The sequence below is a fragment of the Xenopus laevis genome, chromosome 3S (genome assembly GCF_017654675.1).
Source record: "Xenopus laevis strain J_2021 chromosome 3S, Xenopus_laevis_v10.1, whole genome shotgun sequence".
Classification (NCBI taxonomy): domain Eukaryota; kingdom Metazoa; phylum Chordata; class Amphibia; order Anura; family Pipidae; genus Xenopus; species Xenopus laevis.
Window position 1 is genome coordinate 52,246,753 of NC_054376.1, and position 17,152 is coordinate 52,263,904.

Below are 17,152 nucleotides of genomic sequence, written 5' to 3' on the forward strand. Positions count from 1 at the left end.
TTTTAAGAAAGATATGTAGATCTTCACAAAAGGATCCTTTTTGGGATGATTTAAAAAACGTAGTCCCCTCTAGAGTTGGTTAAAAAGCTCAAGTCTATAACCATCAATCAGTCCAACACAAATCAAATCTAAAGGTGGCCATAGACACACAGATCCGATCGTACGAATCGAGGATTCGTACGATTTTCGGATCGCGTGTGGCTGTGCCGACATCTTTCGTCCGGCGGAGATCGGTCGTTTGGTCGATCGGTCAGGTTTAATTTTGTCCTGACCAATCTCGCCGGAGCCCATGGCACATCGTGGAGAGTGGCGGAATTTCATTCTAGAAGACTGTGTCTATCTCTAACTTCACTTTTTGATAAATATACCCCCATATGTTATTGGTAGTAGGTATGGCGAGAGTTGCTATTTGTACAAGCCTGGCCAAGGATAAATAAACTCCATAGTCAGATATAGATTTGTCTATCACCTGATCACATGCCATCATGCATCATATGAAATATAGCACAAAGAAAAACATAATCCTAAAAGAAAGAGAAGAAAAAAAAAACAGCCTTCCTGGCTCCTCTAAGTGAAAGCACGCCTATCTGCACATCTTGTAAGTATACATTATGCTAACTTATTGAAATAGGAACCGAATGAAAGCATTTCCATGCCCCACAGCTGCAAAGTAGTCAAAGCCAACATAATGTACTTTAATTCCCATCACATTTAACACAAGATTACGAACACTAAGATCGATATTAATTGAAACAGGCAGGTGTTAAGCATCATCAACCACTTCTTAAGTTATATGGCGACAAGAATGTACTTTTAGAGCTTCAATATTCAGAGGTGCGCTTAATTACAAAAGAATGGTTTTCATGCCACACATATCTTCGTTTCAGAGATTTCGTTTAAAAGTATCCCAGATATTTCACCTCTCATTAATTAACATGACCTCATGGGTAATTACCATAAAATTCTATTTCTCCAATCAAGGAGAACACATTTAGTTCTGCAACATTGCTTACATGGATTTAAACTTCATAACATGCACATTAGACTTCAAGATCATCCCAGCTGATCTTGTAAAATGACTGCCTAAGGGTGATGGCACATGGGGCACTCATGGCAAGATGAGTTTCGGGCAGGAGACAAAGTACCTTAAATGACCTTTTTATGGCAGTGAAGAAGAACTGCCACAGGTAAAAAAAACATATGAAATGCATGACACTGTCTTTGAAGGTATATTTGCATGAAGCAAATCAAATGGTGTTTTTGCACCCTATGACACCCAGACGTACCAAAGAGCACTTATGTGATCACCCTAAAGCACCTATAAATGTATAAATAATACTCTATGTAAGCTCAGCTGATATCTATCTATTATGAATCCATTTCTTAGATAAAGGCAAAGGAAACATGTCAGCCAGCTTATGGTGCATTGGTAGATGAGGAATTTAAGAGGGGCCAGAGCAAGTTCTGAGCGTTTTACTGTTGGTCCAATTCAACAGAACAATAGTAAGAAGGCAGTTATGCATACGGCACTTCATAAGGTTTCCCGTGGTTCAGTGAGGGGGTTGATCAATTTCATACCTTATAGACCAACTTTATGGTTCTCCAAAGATAGTGGATATATAAAAAACTGAATGCAGCTGAAATTTGCAATTTTATGGCAGACAATACAACAGATATAATCCTCATACTGGAATCTCTGAACATGAGAATGTTCAGAGAAATATGTGCAGAAGACTGCAGACTGTAGAAATATGTGCAGAAGACTGCTGTGAGCACACATTGCACTCACAAAATACCTTTCTTTCAGCCTTTTGTAAACTAACAGCATTGAATTTATAAGAACAGCAACACAAAATATCATAATATGCTTGTTTTCTCAAGAAATCTGCCCATCTCAATACAATAGTGAAGAACTCACTTTCCCATTGCTACACAGACAGCTGCTTATTCAAAGGTGGTCTTCTGCCTTGTGTTCAATAGGTGCATTTATTGCCATTAAAATACAGACCAGTATGTCAAGTTGCACATCAGACAGACATAGAGCATGACTTTTTCCCATAGACATGTGATTGAAGATATTTTTTATGTAAAAATGTTTGAACTGCCAACACAAAGGATATCTGTTAATAAGGGCCGAGCACGTCAGACCTGTTCTGTTAAGTTAGCATTTTTTTCAAACTCGAAGGTTAAACATTTCTATTTAACATCAGCTAAAATCTGAGACTACTTTGTGTCAGAAACAAAATAAATATTTCAATAACAGTTTCTTTCAAGAAAAAAAAAAGTTTCCTACTACACATGGAGATTAGTAGCTACTAGTTGTAGTTGTTTTTTTGTGAGCAGGTTTTATTGATTATGCCATGGAAAAAAGCCATGTTAGCCCATGAGGCTTCAAATGTTTAAAGAAATTAAACCTACAGACAACATTGTTTAATCTTATTGCTACTAACCAGAGGAAGGCCTTCTATATTACAGCCCTCCAGAACAAAACATCTAACTTCAAGTTTCCTGTATTTTCCAGTTGTCCCTTTTAGGTGGAATACTCCAGAATTACGGATTGAAAAGAAGATAGACAATTTAGATCAGGGGTCAGCAACCTTTATTATCAAAAGAGCCATTTTGCCCCCTCTTCCACTAAAGAAAAATAGTCTGGAGCCGCAAAACATAACACAGCTTATAAACGTTTAAAAGTTTTAACCTTTTTTAATTTCAGCTGTTACAACAACAGAATACAACAAATAGAAGTGTGTATGTGTAGGACTATTCTGAAATAAATTAAACACTGAATAGCCCTATTAAATGCTAGTGTTCTCATCAGTGTAATGTGACTTCTGTTTCTGAAGCTCCATGCTATCGTCTCTCTCTTGTCTTGAGTGTGTGACCGCAGTAAGGACCATGATGAATCATCTTGCTGCAGCTCGGTCTTGCCTGTCACTCCTGGGATGTCTATACAGCCCTTGCACCTGCTGGCGGCTTCCTGAGTGTGTGCGAACGTGGTAAGCTAACCATTAGCTTACCGCGGTCACACACTCAAGAAGCCGCCAGCAGGTGCGAGAGCTGTATAGACAACGTGACGCAAAGCTGCAAGACTGTGCCGCAGCAAGTAGGATGAAGAGCCGCATGAGGCTCCGGAGCCGCGGGTTGCCTACCCCTGATCTAGATGGTGGATAGTGTTTTGAACAAATCAGGAATAGGGCTTTGTATAACTGAACGTGACCGTGGTTGGCTGGAGGTGTGGCAAAAGTCATCCCTACTTTCCTGTGGCAAATATCGAGAAGTGAGCTGCCTTATGGTCCAGAGTATTTGAAATACTTGTGACGTTGAAGAAGGACAGCCACACTAGGAATATCTGGGGGTTGAACAGGAGGCCCTATTTTAAGAGGTTGGACTGTTGGCCACATAGAAATGACCAAGGTAATTTTAGCTGAATTTAAGTTTATCTTAAAGGACATGTCAACCATTTTTATACTTTTTGTATGAATGCAAATGTTACCTCTGCCCAACCCGAACCGCATTGTTAGCGCACGGAAATTCCGCTCCTGTTCCCTGCACCATCGCGTTCTATCTTCATAGATCTAAGCTTTTACCCTGCGGCCATTTTGTCCATGCTATTCACTTCCTTGATTTATTTAAACTTTATTTAAAAAAAATTACAATCCTCTGAAACGAACGCTGGTTAGAGTTTCTGTACACCAATAGATGTTTTATCCCTCTGAAGATCAGTGATCTTTTATCCCTCTGAAGCAGTGAAGTAGTTAAAGACTTTGGCTCTCTTCCAAGCTCCCTGCAGTCAGCAGCAGAAATATGAGCAAGGAGCTGGGGGAGCAGAGAGTTAACGCTGACAATTCTAAAGTCGCCATAGCAACCACCAATGCTATGGCGAGATTGGTGGATAGCATGGATAGGCGTGTCATCAGAGGTCAGTGTTGCTCCAGCACAAAGTTTTTTTTCCGACGCCGATTCCCCTGCACTGCGCAAGTGCTAAATTGTGAATGAGGAACTGCGCATGTTCAGAACGCCAAGCAACAGCGCTGATTCTGAAGGGAGGGGGGAGAGTGGCAGATCGTGGAGGAAACCTACAGGACACTTAAATCAACAAAGCTCCTTTGTTGTTAACGTAAAAAGGACTGGAATGCTAGGTATGTGACAAATTCAATTAGGCTTTTTACTGAATAAAATCTTGTTTTAAGGGTTGACATGTCCTTTAAGCGGTCTAACTCTTCAGAATCAAGTTACAAAGTAAAGGTTAGCAGATAGGATAAGTCAGACTGGATATACACAATACACTAAAGTTATAACATCAGGAAAAACCACTCCATAGAAGATGGATATACTAGGCCAAGTCTGTAAGTCCATTCTATAGTGGGGTTATTACACATGGCAGGGCAAAGGCCCCTGGACTTTACAGAAGTGATATTGAGTGTTCCGCTGCCAACATATTTCTATTATTAATTCTTTGAAAAACATGACCACATGTTTAAAAACGGGAGTGATTTTTATATCTGATTATTTGCATTTAGTTAGCTATTTTGGCAGAAAATAAACACTATTGCTCTACTGAATTTTCCTCCTTCGCAGTGTCCAATTAACCATTGCCCAATTTTAGGCAAGTCTCCTTGCAAAATGTAAGAATCCTTGGTTGGTTTATGGACAGTTTTAACTAAGCATCTCTTAAAGGAGAAGGAAAGCTACAGAGGCATTTTATTGCCAATAGATTAGCTGCAATAGTGCAAGCTAGAATGCTATATTTATTCTGTAGAATGTTTTACCATACCTGAGTAAACAGCTCTAGATACTCTCTGTTTGTTTAGAATAGGAGCTGCAGTATTAACATGGTGTGACATCACTTCCTGCCTGAGTCTCTCCCTGCTCTGGGCTCAGATTACAGCAGAGAAGGGAGCGGGCGGGGGAAGAGGAGCAAACTGAGCATGCTCTTGCCCAGGGCAATGAGGTTTAAGCTGAAGGCAGGAAGTCTGATACAGAAGCCCATGTGTACACAATAGAAAGAAAGAAATGCAGTTTTTCTTTTGGCAGGGGACTCAGAACAGCACTACTTTGGGGTTTTACTGGTATATTTAGATGGACCTTTCTGATAAGGCTTACTTAGTTTTAACCTTTCCTTCTCCTTTAAGCATAGGAGTTTTACAATATGAATTGCTTTACCAATCCTTTTAAGTAATGGCTTATTGGGTCTCTCCTCAGTAAAGGAACCAAAGACAGTTCAATTGTAACCTGAAATCTTCCCAAGTCAGCATGTATATCACAAAGACTAACAAGGATTGCACCAACAAATATCCAGTCAAAAATCCAAATTCCCATTCTCCTTCTCTGTCCAACTCATGACATTGAGCACAAGTGTGCTTAGTTTCTCCCCATGAACTCAAAGTCATGAGTTTCTAATTAATGTCAAAAAGCTGATTAATCTTCACCCATACTCACAGTTCATTCATTTGCTCCTTTCAGTTTGGGATGTTATTCTTAAAGGAACCTGAGCCTTCCCAATTATTCTAAATAATAACGTCTATAGCTGTATTTACCTTCTAGTAATATAAGATGCCACCTGGATGCTAGGATCAGCTTCAGGCTTGATTTTATATGGTTTATTTCTATGCATATGCAATAAAGAATGCTTGGAATATTACCATAATAAACGCAAGCCTCATATAACTTCAGTCATAAGCTCCACAGCTCAAATTCACACACCAGCGAAATGTTTAAGCAAGGTTTATATAGTTAATGGTTTTGCCTTGTGAACCACCAGCAGTGATTTCAATCAAATATTAAGACCGCTTTGCCTCATTCTTACCTCCATGATGGGATTGGAGGCCAACACTCTTTCTTCAACATTTGTTTCACTGGCAGAACCACTGACTGTTGCAAAGTATCTCATGGCATACTTGGCAGAGACAGTTTTCCCAGCTCCAGATTCTCCACTTACAATAATAGACTGATTGCGCTCATCCCTGAAATGACAGGAACAAGGATTAATAGCAAAATAGCTGTGTACTGTTGGCCATTATACCATCTCTACAAGAAAAGCCCCTCTTCAGGGGAGAATACATTTAAGGTTAAAAAAAACTTGGCACTGCTTTTTAACTGCTGTTCATTATTGCAGCATTGATTTTTCACTTAAGAACAATTCGGAAAAGAGAAACATTACTGTAGTCGATTTATATTTCAATCAGCTTTCAAGTTTTACAACATCCTAAAACTAAGGACACTTAAATAATCACTAACATTTAAGATGCTTCCCAGTGAATACAACCTAAGTAATATACACGTTATATGTGCAAGGGCATAGTTATCCTTATATACAACTTCAAGTCATCTTGTACATGAATGCAGATATACTAACTGTGAAAAAAGGATTTTTGGAAAGCAACCAAAAAGGAAGCACATTTTCCAGAAAAAATATTCAGAAAGCACCTGACAGATTGGTTAATTAGCTTGTCGTGGAGGGAAGTATAGTAACAGATAGAACAATGTTTATCTACTGCTCTACATTATTGAAAACCTTCATCTGCATGGGAATTAACATTTTTCAGTTCATTAAAATATCTTTATAAATCTCACTGTCTCTAGAGATCTTTGAGGGCTTGTACTTTTACTTCAGTTGTTACATTGGGTGCAAGGATGTTTTAATATGCGCATAACCAACATTCTCTCAGATATAAAACAACTGCAGTTAGCAAATTCTTCAGCAAGCCATTGACCCTACTGTGAGCTCCAGTTAAAGAGGCTGCAGGATTTAAATTTGATTAAAGCAAAGTGCAAGTGCTCCTTATTTTATTCATTATTTACATTTATGTTGTGTAGATGTCAGGCTTGAAAATTTAAATTGCTATCAGTTTGCTAGGGCTTGGGCTATGAGCACACAGGCTAAATGCTCCGGTTGTCAGCCCATATACAAAAAGGAGGCATCTCCAGGGCTGACCTGAGCTTTAGCTCTGCAGTGTGTGAGTGCACACGGGCAGATTGGATTCAAAGCAATGGAGCAGGGACACAGATCTGCCGGAACCTTCAGCCTGTATGCCCATAGCCTTAATTACCTCAAGAGTGAGTAGTAGTAGGCAGTAGTATGTAAGTAAGAATGTAAGATGCATAGTAGAGGGCTTGAAATATATAAGCAATACAAAATAAAACACAATAACATTGGAGCAACATTGGAGAACTAGATAGCATTTCTTCTCACAGGCTATTAAGAGTACAACACAAAAGTCCACATCTGATAAGTAGGTTCAAGGTACACTCTACAAACCTGGCCATTTGTTTATATGCTTCTTCTGCCACTGCAAAAATATGGGGATCCATGTCCCCCATATTCTGCCCACTGTACGCATTAATGATGTCTGTGCCATAGATGGGCAACTGTTCATAAGGGTTTATAGCTACGAGAACAATGCCTGAAAAGACAAAAAAAAAAACACGTATCAAGATCAGTCACTTCAGTGTTTATCACTTGAGCAGAATGAAATATTCCCAGGAATAGTGGCAATTGTGCTTTGAACAAGAAATTACATACAACACAGAGGCAAAGTTAAAGGTCCCTTGTAAGTACAGAAATGCCTAGAATTCCTTGCTCTTTCTGTCATTAAATAAGTGGTACTACCTGTTATAACTAAAGTACACCATTGGAGGAATGTTATGTGTGGGAACGCTAAGGATGGGGAAGGCGGCCACTGGTACACTCCTGCACCGGGAACCCAGATGTCGGATTCCCTGGGAATAAACTTACAGTGAAGCGCAGAGGAACATAGTATGAGATGAATTCAAGATTTAAAAATAAGCACCTGCTTTGAGGCCACTGAGAGGAACATCCAAGGGGTTGGAGAGCAACACGTTACTCATGAGCCACTGGTTGGCACAAGAAAATATAATTTTCTATGCCAATAACATAACAGTTGGACGTGTTCATTAAAGGGTGAAACAAAAGTTCACTGAAGATCCACTGTAAGATCCTTGTATTAGTATTCTGAGGGCATACCAGTGGTCCTTTTAGTAACTTGGCCTGTTTATCTTAGTAAATTACAAAACCATAGATATTTCATGATTAAAACAATAGGTTAAAAAGTATTTTCAGTACAATCCTATAAGCTGAACAAGCAAGTACCGTATAAACTCGAGTATAAGCCGACCCGAGTATAAGCTGAGGTACCTAATTTACCTAAGAAAACTGGGAAAAATTTATTGACTCGAGTATAAGCCTAGGGGTGAGAAATTAAATTTAGGACATGGCCAATTTAAAGCTTTAAAGTTGCTGCTTACTCACTGATCTGAAGCATGCAGTGACTCCTCCGTGCTGCTCATACTTCTCCCACCTTCTCGCTTGATTCTGCTTCCTTAGCCCTCAGTCCCTCCCCTCTCAGCTCTTGTGACTCAGTCCTCCCTCTTCTGGCGCTACCTTTTCTCCACAGATTGAACCATGCTTCGCCTCTCTTCTTTCTGACAGGTGCCATATTTAAAAAGTATAACTTCAAAGCTGCAGCCCCTCCCACAACTATGCGTCACGAAGGAAGCAGGGCACGTCACAAAGGGAGAAGACGCGCACCTCCGCTCCCTGTACAGGTGCGCCCTCATATCACAGAGTGAGCACGCACCTTGTCCAACTGTCATCTCGAGTGCTCCTCTTCCAAACTCTCACGTGCTCCTATTAAAAATAATGTGCACACATTTTCCCCACATCTCCTGCGCACTATGCGGAAAAAAAAGGGGAAGGGCTGAGGAGGGAGAGTACTGAGTGACAAAAGCTGAGAGGGGAGGGACTAAGGAAGCAGAATCAAGCCACGAGGGGGGAGAAGTATGGGCAGCACGGAGGAGTCACTGCACGCTTCAATCAGTGAGTAAGCAGTAACTTTTTTAGCTGACTCGAGTATAAGCCGAGGTATACTTTTTCAGCACATTTTGGGTGCTGAAAAACTCAGCTTATACTCAAGTATATACGGTATACTGCCCATTTTATCTATGGAGAACACCTCAGCAAGGACAAGCAAAATTCCAATGCTTAAATACAGTAAACTCATGCTTTTGGAGTCTTTACCAAATTTATATTCTATATAAAGGCAGCAAAGAACCTACAGAGCTATAACACAATGGGGATCATTCATAATCACTGGGCAAATTTGCATCTGGGCAGTAACCCATGGCAACCAATCAGAGGCCTGCTTTCATTGCTCAACCTGTAGCTGGCTGAAAAAAACCACTCACTGATTGGGTTAATGTCCAGGTGCAAATTTGCCCAGTGTTTATAAATGAGCTCCAATGAGTATAAATGAACAATTACTTACTTTAGTTTATCTTAGTGTAATTTTTATTTTAGTATATATTCGTTAGGTAACAAAACCCTGGTAACACCAGACATGCATTCATTATATTCCAAACAAGGAAGATTCAATGAAAAACACTTGTGTTTATATTAACAAAAGCAGTTCACTTACCACAGTAAGTATAAATAAGTTTGGAGTCTATAAACCGTACTTTCAAATTGTGTAGAATGGCTGGCTCATGGAGATAACTCAGGGCAGTGAGGTCATTCTCTCCCACAAGGATGTCTGGGTTTCTCAGAGGGGGGAGATCCTTTGTCTTGGCATCAAGATGGTATTCCAAATCCTTGGGGACAGAAGGTGGGAATGAGCACACTCTCAGAGGGTGAAACATATACTTTAATTTAGACTATAACCTATTCTTTTAATGCATAACGTCTCTAAGCCGCTGTTAAATATGAGATCATGGAAATAGTTAACATTTTGTGTGGAAATGTAATGAAAGTCACAAAGAGCAAAGCAATTTGTACAAATATGAGTACAAATTCACACTTCCCACCTATCCTTTTTAACCCGACAGTCTGGTTTTTGCACAGTCTGTACAATTCAAACCAGCCTGTCTGGATTTAAGAGGTCTGAAACCTGGTCCAGTTGAATGAAGGTGCAGTTAGCCCATCATGGGCTTCATAGTGGGTATTTCAGTGAATCAAACATAACACAAGCTCTGTGAAGCATTGGATGGTAGGTTGATAACGCTTGAAATGGTCTTTTTAGTTGATTGGCAAATCATTCATTTAAACAATTCTTTCAGGATAAGCTTTGCCCTAGAATAACGAAAAGATCTTTTAGAAATCTATGGCCACCTTACGTTAAGTCAAAAATAGAAAACCGACCAACTCCGTTGTGATGCTTTGGGTTGACAACCTTGGTTATATGAGTCACAAAATTGCAATTATAACCAGGAAAAGCAAGACGTTTTATTTAAATTAAAATATACACTTTTTGAATTGAGATATAAGTCTGAATTCACGGAGGATACATATAATGGTTAGGCAAACTTTGGCCATTTTTCCTGCTGAAAATAGCTGTCTGAATTTTCCCCATCTGTTTTGATGATGTAATTCTAGTCTGGTGTAAAAACAAATAATTCAAACATTTATGTATGTCTGTTAACTTTTTGTAGTTCATTATGTCTAAATATTGACAGAGTTTTGTTTAATATGCTAATAAATGTACTGATAGGATAACAGAAATTATTGGGACCTAGGGGTTTCCAGGTAAGGGATCTTTCTGATATTTGGATCAACATACCTTCAATCTTCATACTGCCACCAATATGGATTTATGCTGCTTTGTTTACCATCAAGTACAATGTATTGCATTATTATTACAAAGAATATGAAATCGTCATAAAACTAGAATTTTTAGTTTAAAATGGATTCTACTACAGATGTCCTTCCTGTAATCTGGATACTTGATTTCTGGATAAATCAAGACCAAGGGGAGAGAGAGAATGACCCATAGATTTGCACCACAACACAATATGTGTTAGAGATTCCCACCATATGAGCATAATTAAAACTTCACTTTTAATAATTTTTAATTAAAAATATGCCCAAAGATCACCAAGGTTAAAATAAAATCAGGAGAGAGCGCTATATCGACTCGGCCCACATTCCCAAGCCCTAATAATCACAAAAAAAATCCAAACAAATATCCCCTGGGAAAGGGGGAGAGTTAGGGCATTTTAGAGGCCTACATCTGGAGACTGAGATGAATAACTGAAATGTCCCATGTTTATAAACATCAATATTGACAGTATAACTAAGAAGGAAATAAAAAATATAAACATTTTCCCCTTACCGTGCCTTCCTCCAGACGTAGCCGAAGAATGGTGTCTCCCGGCTTGTAGTCCTTGAGGATCTCTGCAGATTTCCATACTTCCTCTGGGTCAGGGATCCATACCCTTGCATGCTGCGGAAACAAACCAAAAAGGTGAGTTACAGTAGTATTGCAGATAACCCATTTGTAAGTATCGCAAGTATACAGGTATATCAGCAGGTTATACCAGTGCTATACACAAACAAAATTAAAAATACCTATAAAAAGAAAATATGGCTGCATAATTGCATGTTTCATCACCGGGTTCAAGTGTGCAAGCCATCTATTGCTATTATACAGCATAAGGTAGTAATAAATACAGTTGTGTTCAGAATAATAGCAGTATGTTATTACTTTACATCCCCATATCATGATGCTTGCTCCTTCATGCTTCACTGTCTTCACGGTGTACTGCGGCTTGAATTTAGTGTTTGGGGGTCATCTGACAAGCCTGCGGCCCCAAGATCCAAAAAGAACAATCTTGCTTTCATCAGTCCACAAAGTGTTGTGCCTTTTCTCATTAGGCCAGTCAATGTGGTGTTTGGAATATTGTAACCTTTTGAGCACGTCTTTTTTTTTAAACAATGGGACTTTGCAGGGGCTTCTTGCCAATAGCTTGGCTTCACATAGGCATCTTCTAAGTGTAACAGTATCACAGGTTAACTTAACCTTATTTGATCTTCCTGTAGCTGACCATTGACAGTCTTTGTACATTTTGGCTATTCTTCTATCTATTCAAATAATTGTTTTCAATTTTCCTCCTCTTCTTTCAGGTTTTGGTTGCCATTTCAAAGCATCTGAGATCTTTTCAGCTGAGCAGCCTATCGTTTTCTGCACTTCTTCATATGTTTTCACTTCTCCAATCAACTTTTTAATCAAAGAAAACTACACTATAACCAGCATGCACAAAATTTGCTGCCTTCCTTCCTTAAATAAGGGCCGTAATTGACACCTGTTTTCTTCACTGAATGAATGGCCTCACTAATTGAACTCCACACTGCTATTATTTGGAACAATGTATTATTATTTTGAACACTGATATTATTTTGAACAAGCCTCAATTAACGATTCAATTACACAGAATCAGCATCATGCAGGTCATGACTGATGGGTCTGTTGGGTTTCTATTACTCTACTACAATTACTAGTAAATTATTTGCAATGTAGACATATCGTTTCCAAAAACAGTGATTTATCAGGTTTGTGATGTCGGACTGCTATTATTCTGAATACAACTGTAAACTGTGGTGAGGTATCCAAGTATCTGACAATATCCAGATGGAGCAAACTTTGTTTTTATCACATGTTGCACTTTGGCACAAAACATGTTAAAGCATACATTTCAATAGTAAAATGTGTGATAACAGGGTGACATAGTGAGCCATCTGAACCAAATAACCTACTCCATCTGTAGTTAATTGAGTACAACTACTGCAATGCAGTTATGGGGCCTGTTATCCAGAATGTTAGGGAACATGGGGTTTCTGGATAAGGGATCTTTTCCATAATTTGGGTCTCCATACTTCTACCTCGACTAAAAAAATCATTGAAAAGTTAACTAAACCTAATAAAGTGGATCACCGTACCAGAGGCCACCCCTTTAGACTAGAAGAAAAGAACTTTCATTTGAAGCAACGTAGGGGGTTCTTCACAGTCAGGACAGTGAGGTTGTGGAATGCACTGCCGGGTGATGTTGTGATGGCTGATTCAGTTAATGCCTTGAAGAATGGCTTGGATGATTTTTTGGACAGACAGAATATCAAAGGCTATTGTGATACTAATCTCTATAGTTAGTATAGGTATGGGTATATAGAATTTGTGTGAAAGTAGGTGTGTGTATGGATGCTGGGTTTTCATTTGGAGGGGTTGGACTTGATGGACTGTCTTTTTCCAACCCGATTTAACTATGTAACTATGTAACTATGTAATATTATTGTTTTGCCTTAGTTAGGGTCAAGTACCTATAGGGCCTATATTTCAAGAACGAGCTTTACACCAAGACCAGTGATGATCCTGCAGAAAATTATGTCTGCTATCTGTATCTGCTTGTCCTTGTGTGCACTTTTTTCACTCATTAATCATACTCTGAAATTCCCCCTGGCACACATACATGAGACAGAACTGGACTTGAGTCAGTCAATTTAAACTATGAACATTTTTTTTTACAATATAGGAGGTGGGTGTGAAAAGGTTACACACCATAATAAGATTTCCTATTACTGATAACAGCTCATGCGCCCAGCTACATATATCTATTCTTGCAAAGAAAAAAATGAATTTATGTGAAAACCAATAAGCAGGAAAAAATGTTCTTTCCATAAAAACACACAGCACAACTTGCTTTTTGTACATTTCAAACAGAAGTCAATTCGTCTGAGATCTCAGATTTCAGGAGTCTGTAATCAATGCTGCACAATGTTACATACTGTTCTAGAACCTTGAAGATAATGACCCTTTCTAAAGGATCATCTTTATTAACCTAATGACATATAATGATCTTCAGGTAACTTTGCAGAGGTAAATTCCAGGAAGTAGTCTGCCATGCCCATAACCTAACCCATTTACACTCCAACCATGCAGCCAGCCCTGCACCAGTGCATTATAACTGGTAGAGGTTTGACAGCTGTGCTTCAGGAGCAAAAAATCATGGCCTAGGTTTGGCTGTTGCTGCGACACAAAACAATACTCTGAAATCAATATCTCTAAGAAATTAAAGGTGCAGCATGCAACTAGTAGCTTTCTGTGTTATCAGCTTTAAGGAAACAGAATCTAGTAAGTAGGTTTTGCATTAGGAAGCAGCTCCCTTGACTAGAAAACATAATATGCTTTTTTGGCAATGATTTTCTTTTTTACTGATTTTCATGGTATATTTTACCATTTGGAGCAAAAACTAAATGTACTTTGATAAATAAATCTGTCACAAAAGGAGGGTGGGCTGGCCAACAAATGAAAGCAGTTTAATCAGCCCTCTGCCCCTACTGAGCATAGAATTTACTGTACTGGTATTAAAGCTGAAGTTCACCTTTACATAACGTTTAAGTATGTTACAGATGGATCTATTCTAAGCAGCTTTTTAAAAGGTTATTTCATTTTTTGGAATTTATATCATTATTTAATTGTTGGGGTCACTCACCTTGGTAACCAAAAACAAAAAAGGGAGACTGGTTGTGACGCTTCAATATTCATGTTATTCTTATTTTTATTGTTTATACTTTATTCAGGCCCTTTGTTGTTTATGATCAACTTAGGTCCTTACACTTTTCAGTAAAGAAGGTGGCAGTGGCACAAGGTCTATAGTTCGCAATAATCCCCAGTAGTTCATCGGATGCATGAGCACACTCGTACATCGGGGTGGGGGCGGTGCAAGTGCCGGGCACTAGGACCCAGTGGCCAATGGATGTCCAAGCCTAATATCCGGGCCTGAAGTCACCCTAGTTTTGATAACAAGGGAGAGAATATTCTGAGTAACTTTTTACACAAAAATGTCTTAATACAGTAGCCTTTAAATTATTCATATAGTTAAGTGCAGAGGATCTCATTTTCGGTTTGCATAAATGATGTTGTCGCACTCTAATTGTACAAACGCATTTAAAAAATATTTTGTGGTTAGAATAACTTTTGCATTGATGCAATAACATTTGCATTTGAACTAATATTTGCCCTCAATCCCCACTTTCATGTGCAACGCTTCCGACATTGTACAAACCACTTCATTTGGTACGACTGATGCCGACCCTTCCCTCAATAATATAAATTTGATTTGACAGTAGGAATTATGGTCACTGACTTCCACTGAAGCTGCTTACATATTCCACCTCAAATAGGGTCAGGTCAGAGGAACGATCCTCAAGCCTGAAGAAAAGTATCCATAGAAAAAACACATTTATAATGCTCTGCTATTGTCCTAATGCATGATCAGTCTTTGATACAGACATGAACCCAAACTGGATATAATATTCTTTTTACATGCACGTACTGTGTATCATTTTCTTTCTTTTACTGTTTTTAATATACAGATGGATAATCAGTTTGATCTCAGGTGCATTTTGGCCCAGGTTCCATGTGCAATCACAGCAATTTTCCAGCACACTTATTCATTTAGAAGTTTGCCTTCAACAGGTGCACGCAGAATAGCATGTTCACCTCCACACCTCTACTTCAATATTCACAAGAACTTCAGCGCTCATCTGTTCTGTTATAAAACTGCCTTTATTTTACATGATATGCCAGGTTACATGTACATCAGATACAGAGAATACTATAATTTTATTTTATTACAGATGAAATGCTGACCGTGTACAGGCAAAAGCCAACATGATAGGAAGGTGGCTGACATAACATGCATTAATTGTGACACTTCAAGTTCTGGTTCATACTGTAGCTTTAATGATCAAATCTCATGTGTCCACGATATGTTCAATACACAGCTAACCAAGCTGCACGTCAACAAGATGAACAAGTGATGAAAGAAAAGATGGAGGGCCCATGGGTTGAAAATCCTGACCTTGAGCTTGTTTTTTTGCACCAACTAAAGACACAGAGGAAAATAAAACAGCGGGACTGGCCGGGTCATTAAAATTGTATTTGCAACATTGAAATATATTATATATTTAAGTAAAAAAATCTGGACCCAATTGGAACGACTGGGTGATCTTTTTTACAACTTTAAAAATTGAGTTGCTCATACCTTTATTAATACTGTAGTGTTTGTTAAGTATTTTTATTTTTTGACCATGTGCTTATGCAAAGAATCCAGGAGCATAAAAAAAGAGACTGGGGGGCACATTTACTTAGCTCGAGTGACGGATTAGAATAAAAAATACTTCGAATTTCAAAGTATTTTTTTGGCTACTTCGACTGGAACAATTCGAACTAAAAATCGTTCGACTATTCGACCATTCGATAGTCGAAGTACTGTCTCTTTAAAAAAAACTTAAACCACCTACTTCGACACCTAAAACCTACCGAGCATCAATTTTAGCCTATGGGGAATGTCCCCATCGTTTGATCGAATGATTTTTCCTTCGATCGTTCAACCAAAGGAAATGCGGTAAATCCTTCAACTTCGATATTTGAAGTCGAAGGATTTTTCTTCGACAGTCGAATATCGAGGGTTAATTAACCCTCGATATTCGACCAATAGTAAATGTGCCCCTTAATGAATGTTGGGTCCTGTAGTAGAGGGATGATGTCATATCATGATATCAACAAGTGGAAAGATAACAGCTGCACAGTCCTAATGCAAATTGCTAATAGATATATTCGCTGGATGAGTAATGGGAAATATCTCACCCGGTAACAACAGTGACCTGGGTGTAAAAACCCCAGGTCAATCACATAAATAACAATTACGATGTGGAGTCTCTAGTAGATAAGGGAAAAGCACTCACCCGACGTCTCAAGTGGTCCGGGTGCATCGCCCCGAACCCGTAGCCAAGGGTGTATGCACTTGTGGAGTTTAGGAAAAAGTCAGCAAGCACTCCGGAAGCCTCTTGTGGTAAGTAAAAATTATCGCTTTATTTCAAATACATTTCAAAAACCATTGCATCCTGACGCGTTTCGTATCTAAGCGATACGTAGTCATAGGCTACGTATCGCTTAGATACGAAACGCGTCAGGATGCAATGGTTTTTGAAATGTATTTGAAATAAAGCGATGCAATGGTCCCCCCACACAACAGGGACCACAAAGGGTTAACTTACACTTACTTCATTAGTGTGGCCCACCTGCTGTCAGTGAGCTGCCAACTACAGAAGGGAGGAGGGGAGCACAGGTGGCTGCATCTTCTTCCAGTGACAGCATTTTCTTCCCTTATTGGTCACAGATTTTCAAGTCCTGGTAAAGCTGCATGGTGATTGGATGAGCTGGAGGAGAAGGTCAACCCTCAGCTATCCAATCCCTGAGCAGCTCAACCGGGACTTAAACTTAGTGACCAATAAGGGGGAGTAATGGACAGAAGATACCTCCCCTGTGCTCACACCCTGCCTTCCCGAAGTCAGCAGCTCTCAGAA

The 17,152-nt window shown here is 39.1% G+C and overlaps 1 protein-coding gene across 4 annotated transcripts in view; it reads right to left on the bottom strand.

The window, feature by feature from the left end:
• The window catches only part of myo5a.S (myosin VA S homeolog), a 90,476-nt gene that overhangs the window by 45,777 nt on the left and 27,547 nt on the right, over window positions 1–17,152 (bottom strand). For all 4 annotated transcript variants that reach the window (XM_041588303.1, XM_041588304.1, XM_018255441.2 and 1 more), the window contains exons 2-5: window positions 11,124–11,234; window positions 9,435–9,606; window positions 7,259–7,403; window positions 5,807–5,963 (exon numbers count right to left, since the gene is read on the bottom strand). In XM_041588303.1, coding sequence (XP_041444237.1) covers window positions 5,807–5,963; window positions 7,259–7,403; window positions 9,435–9,606; window positions 11,124–11,234 — 585 coding nt within the window. The remainder of the gene's footprint in view (window positions 1–5,806; window positions 5,964–7,258; window positions 7,404–9,434; window positions 9,607–11,123; window positions 11,235–17,152) is intronic.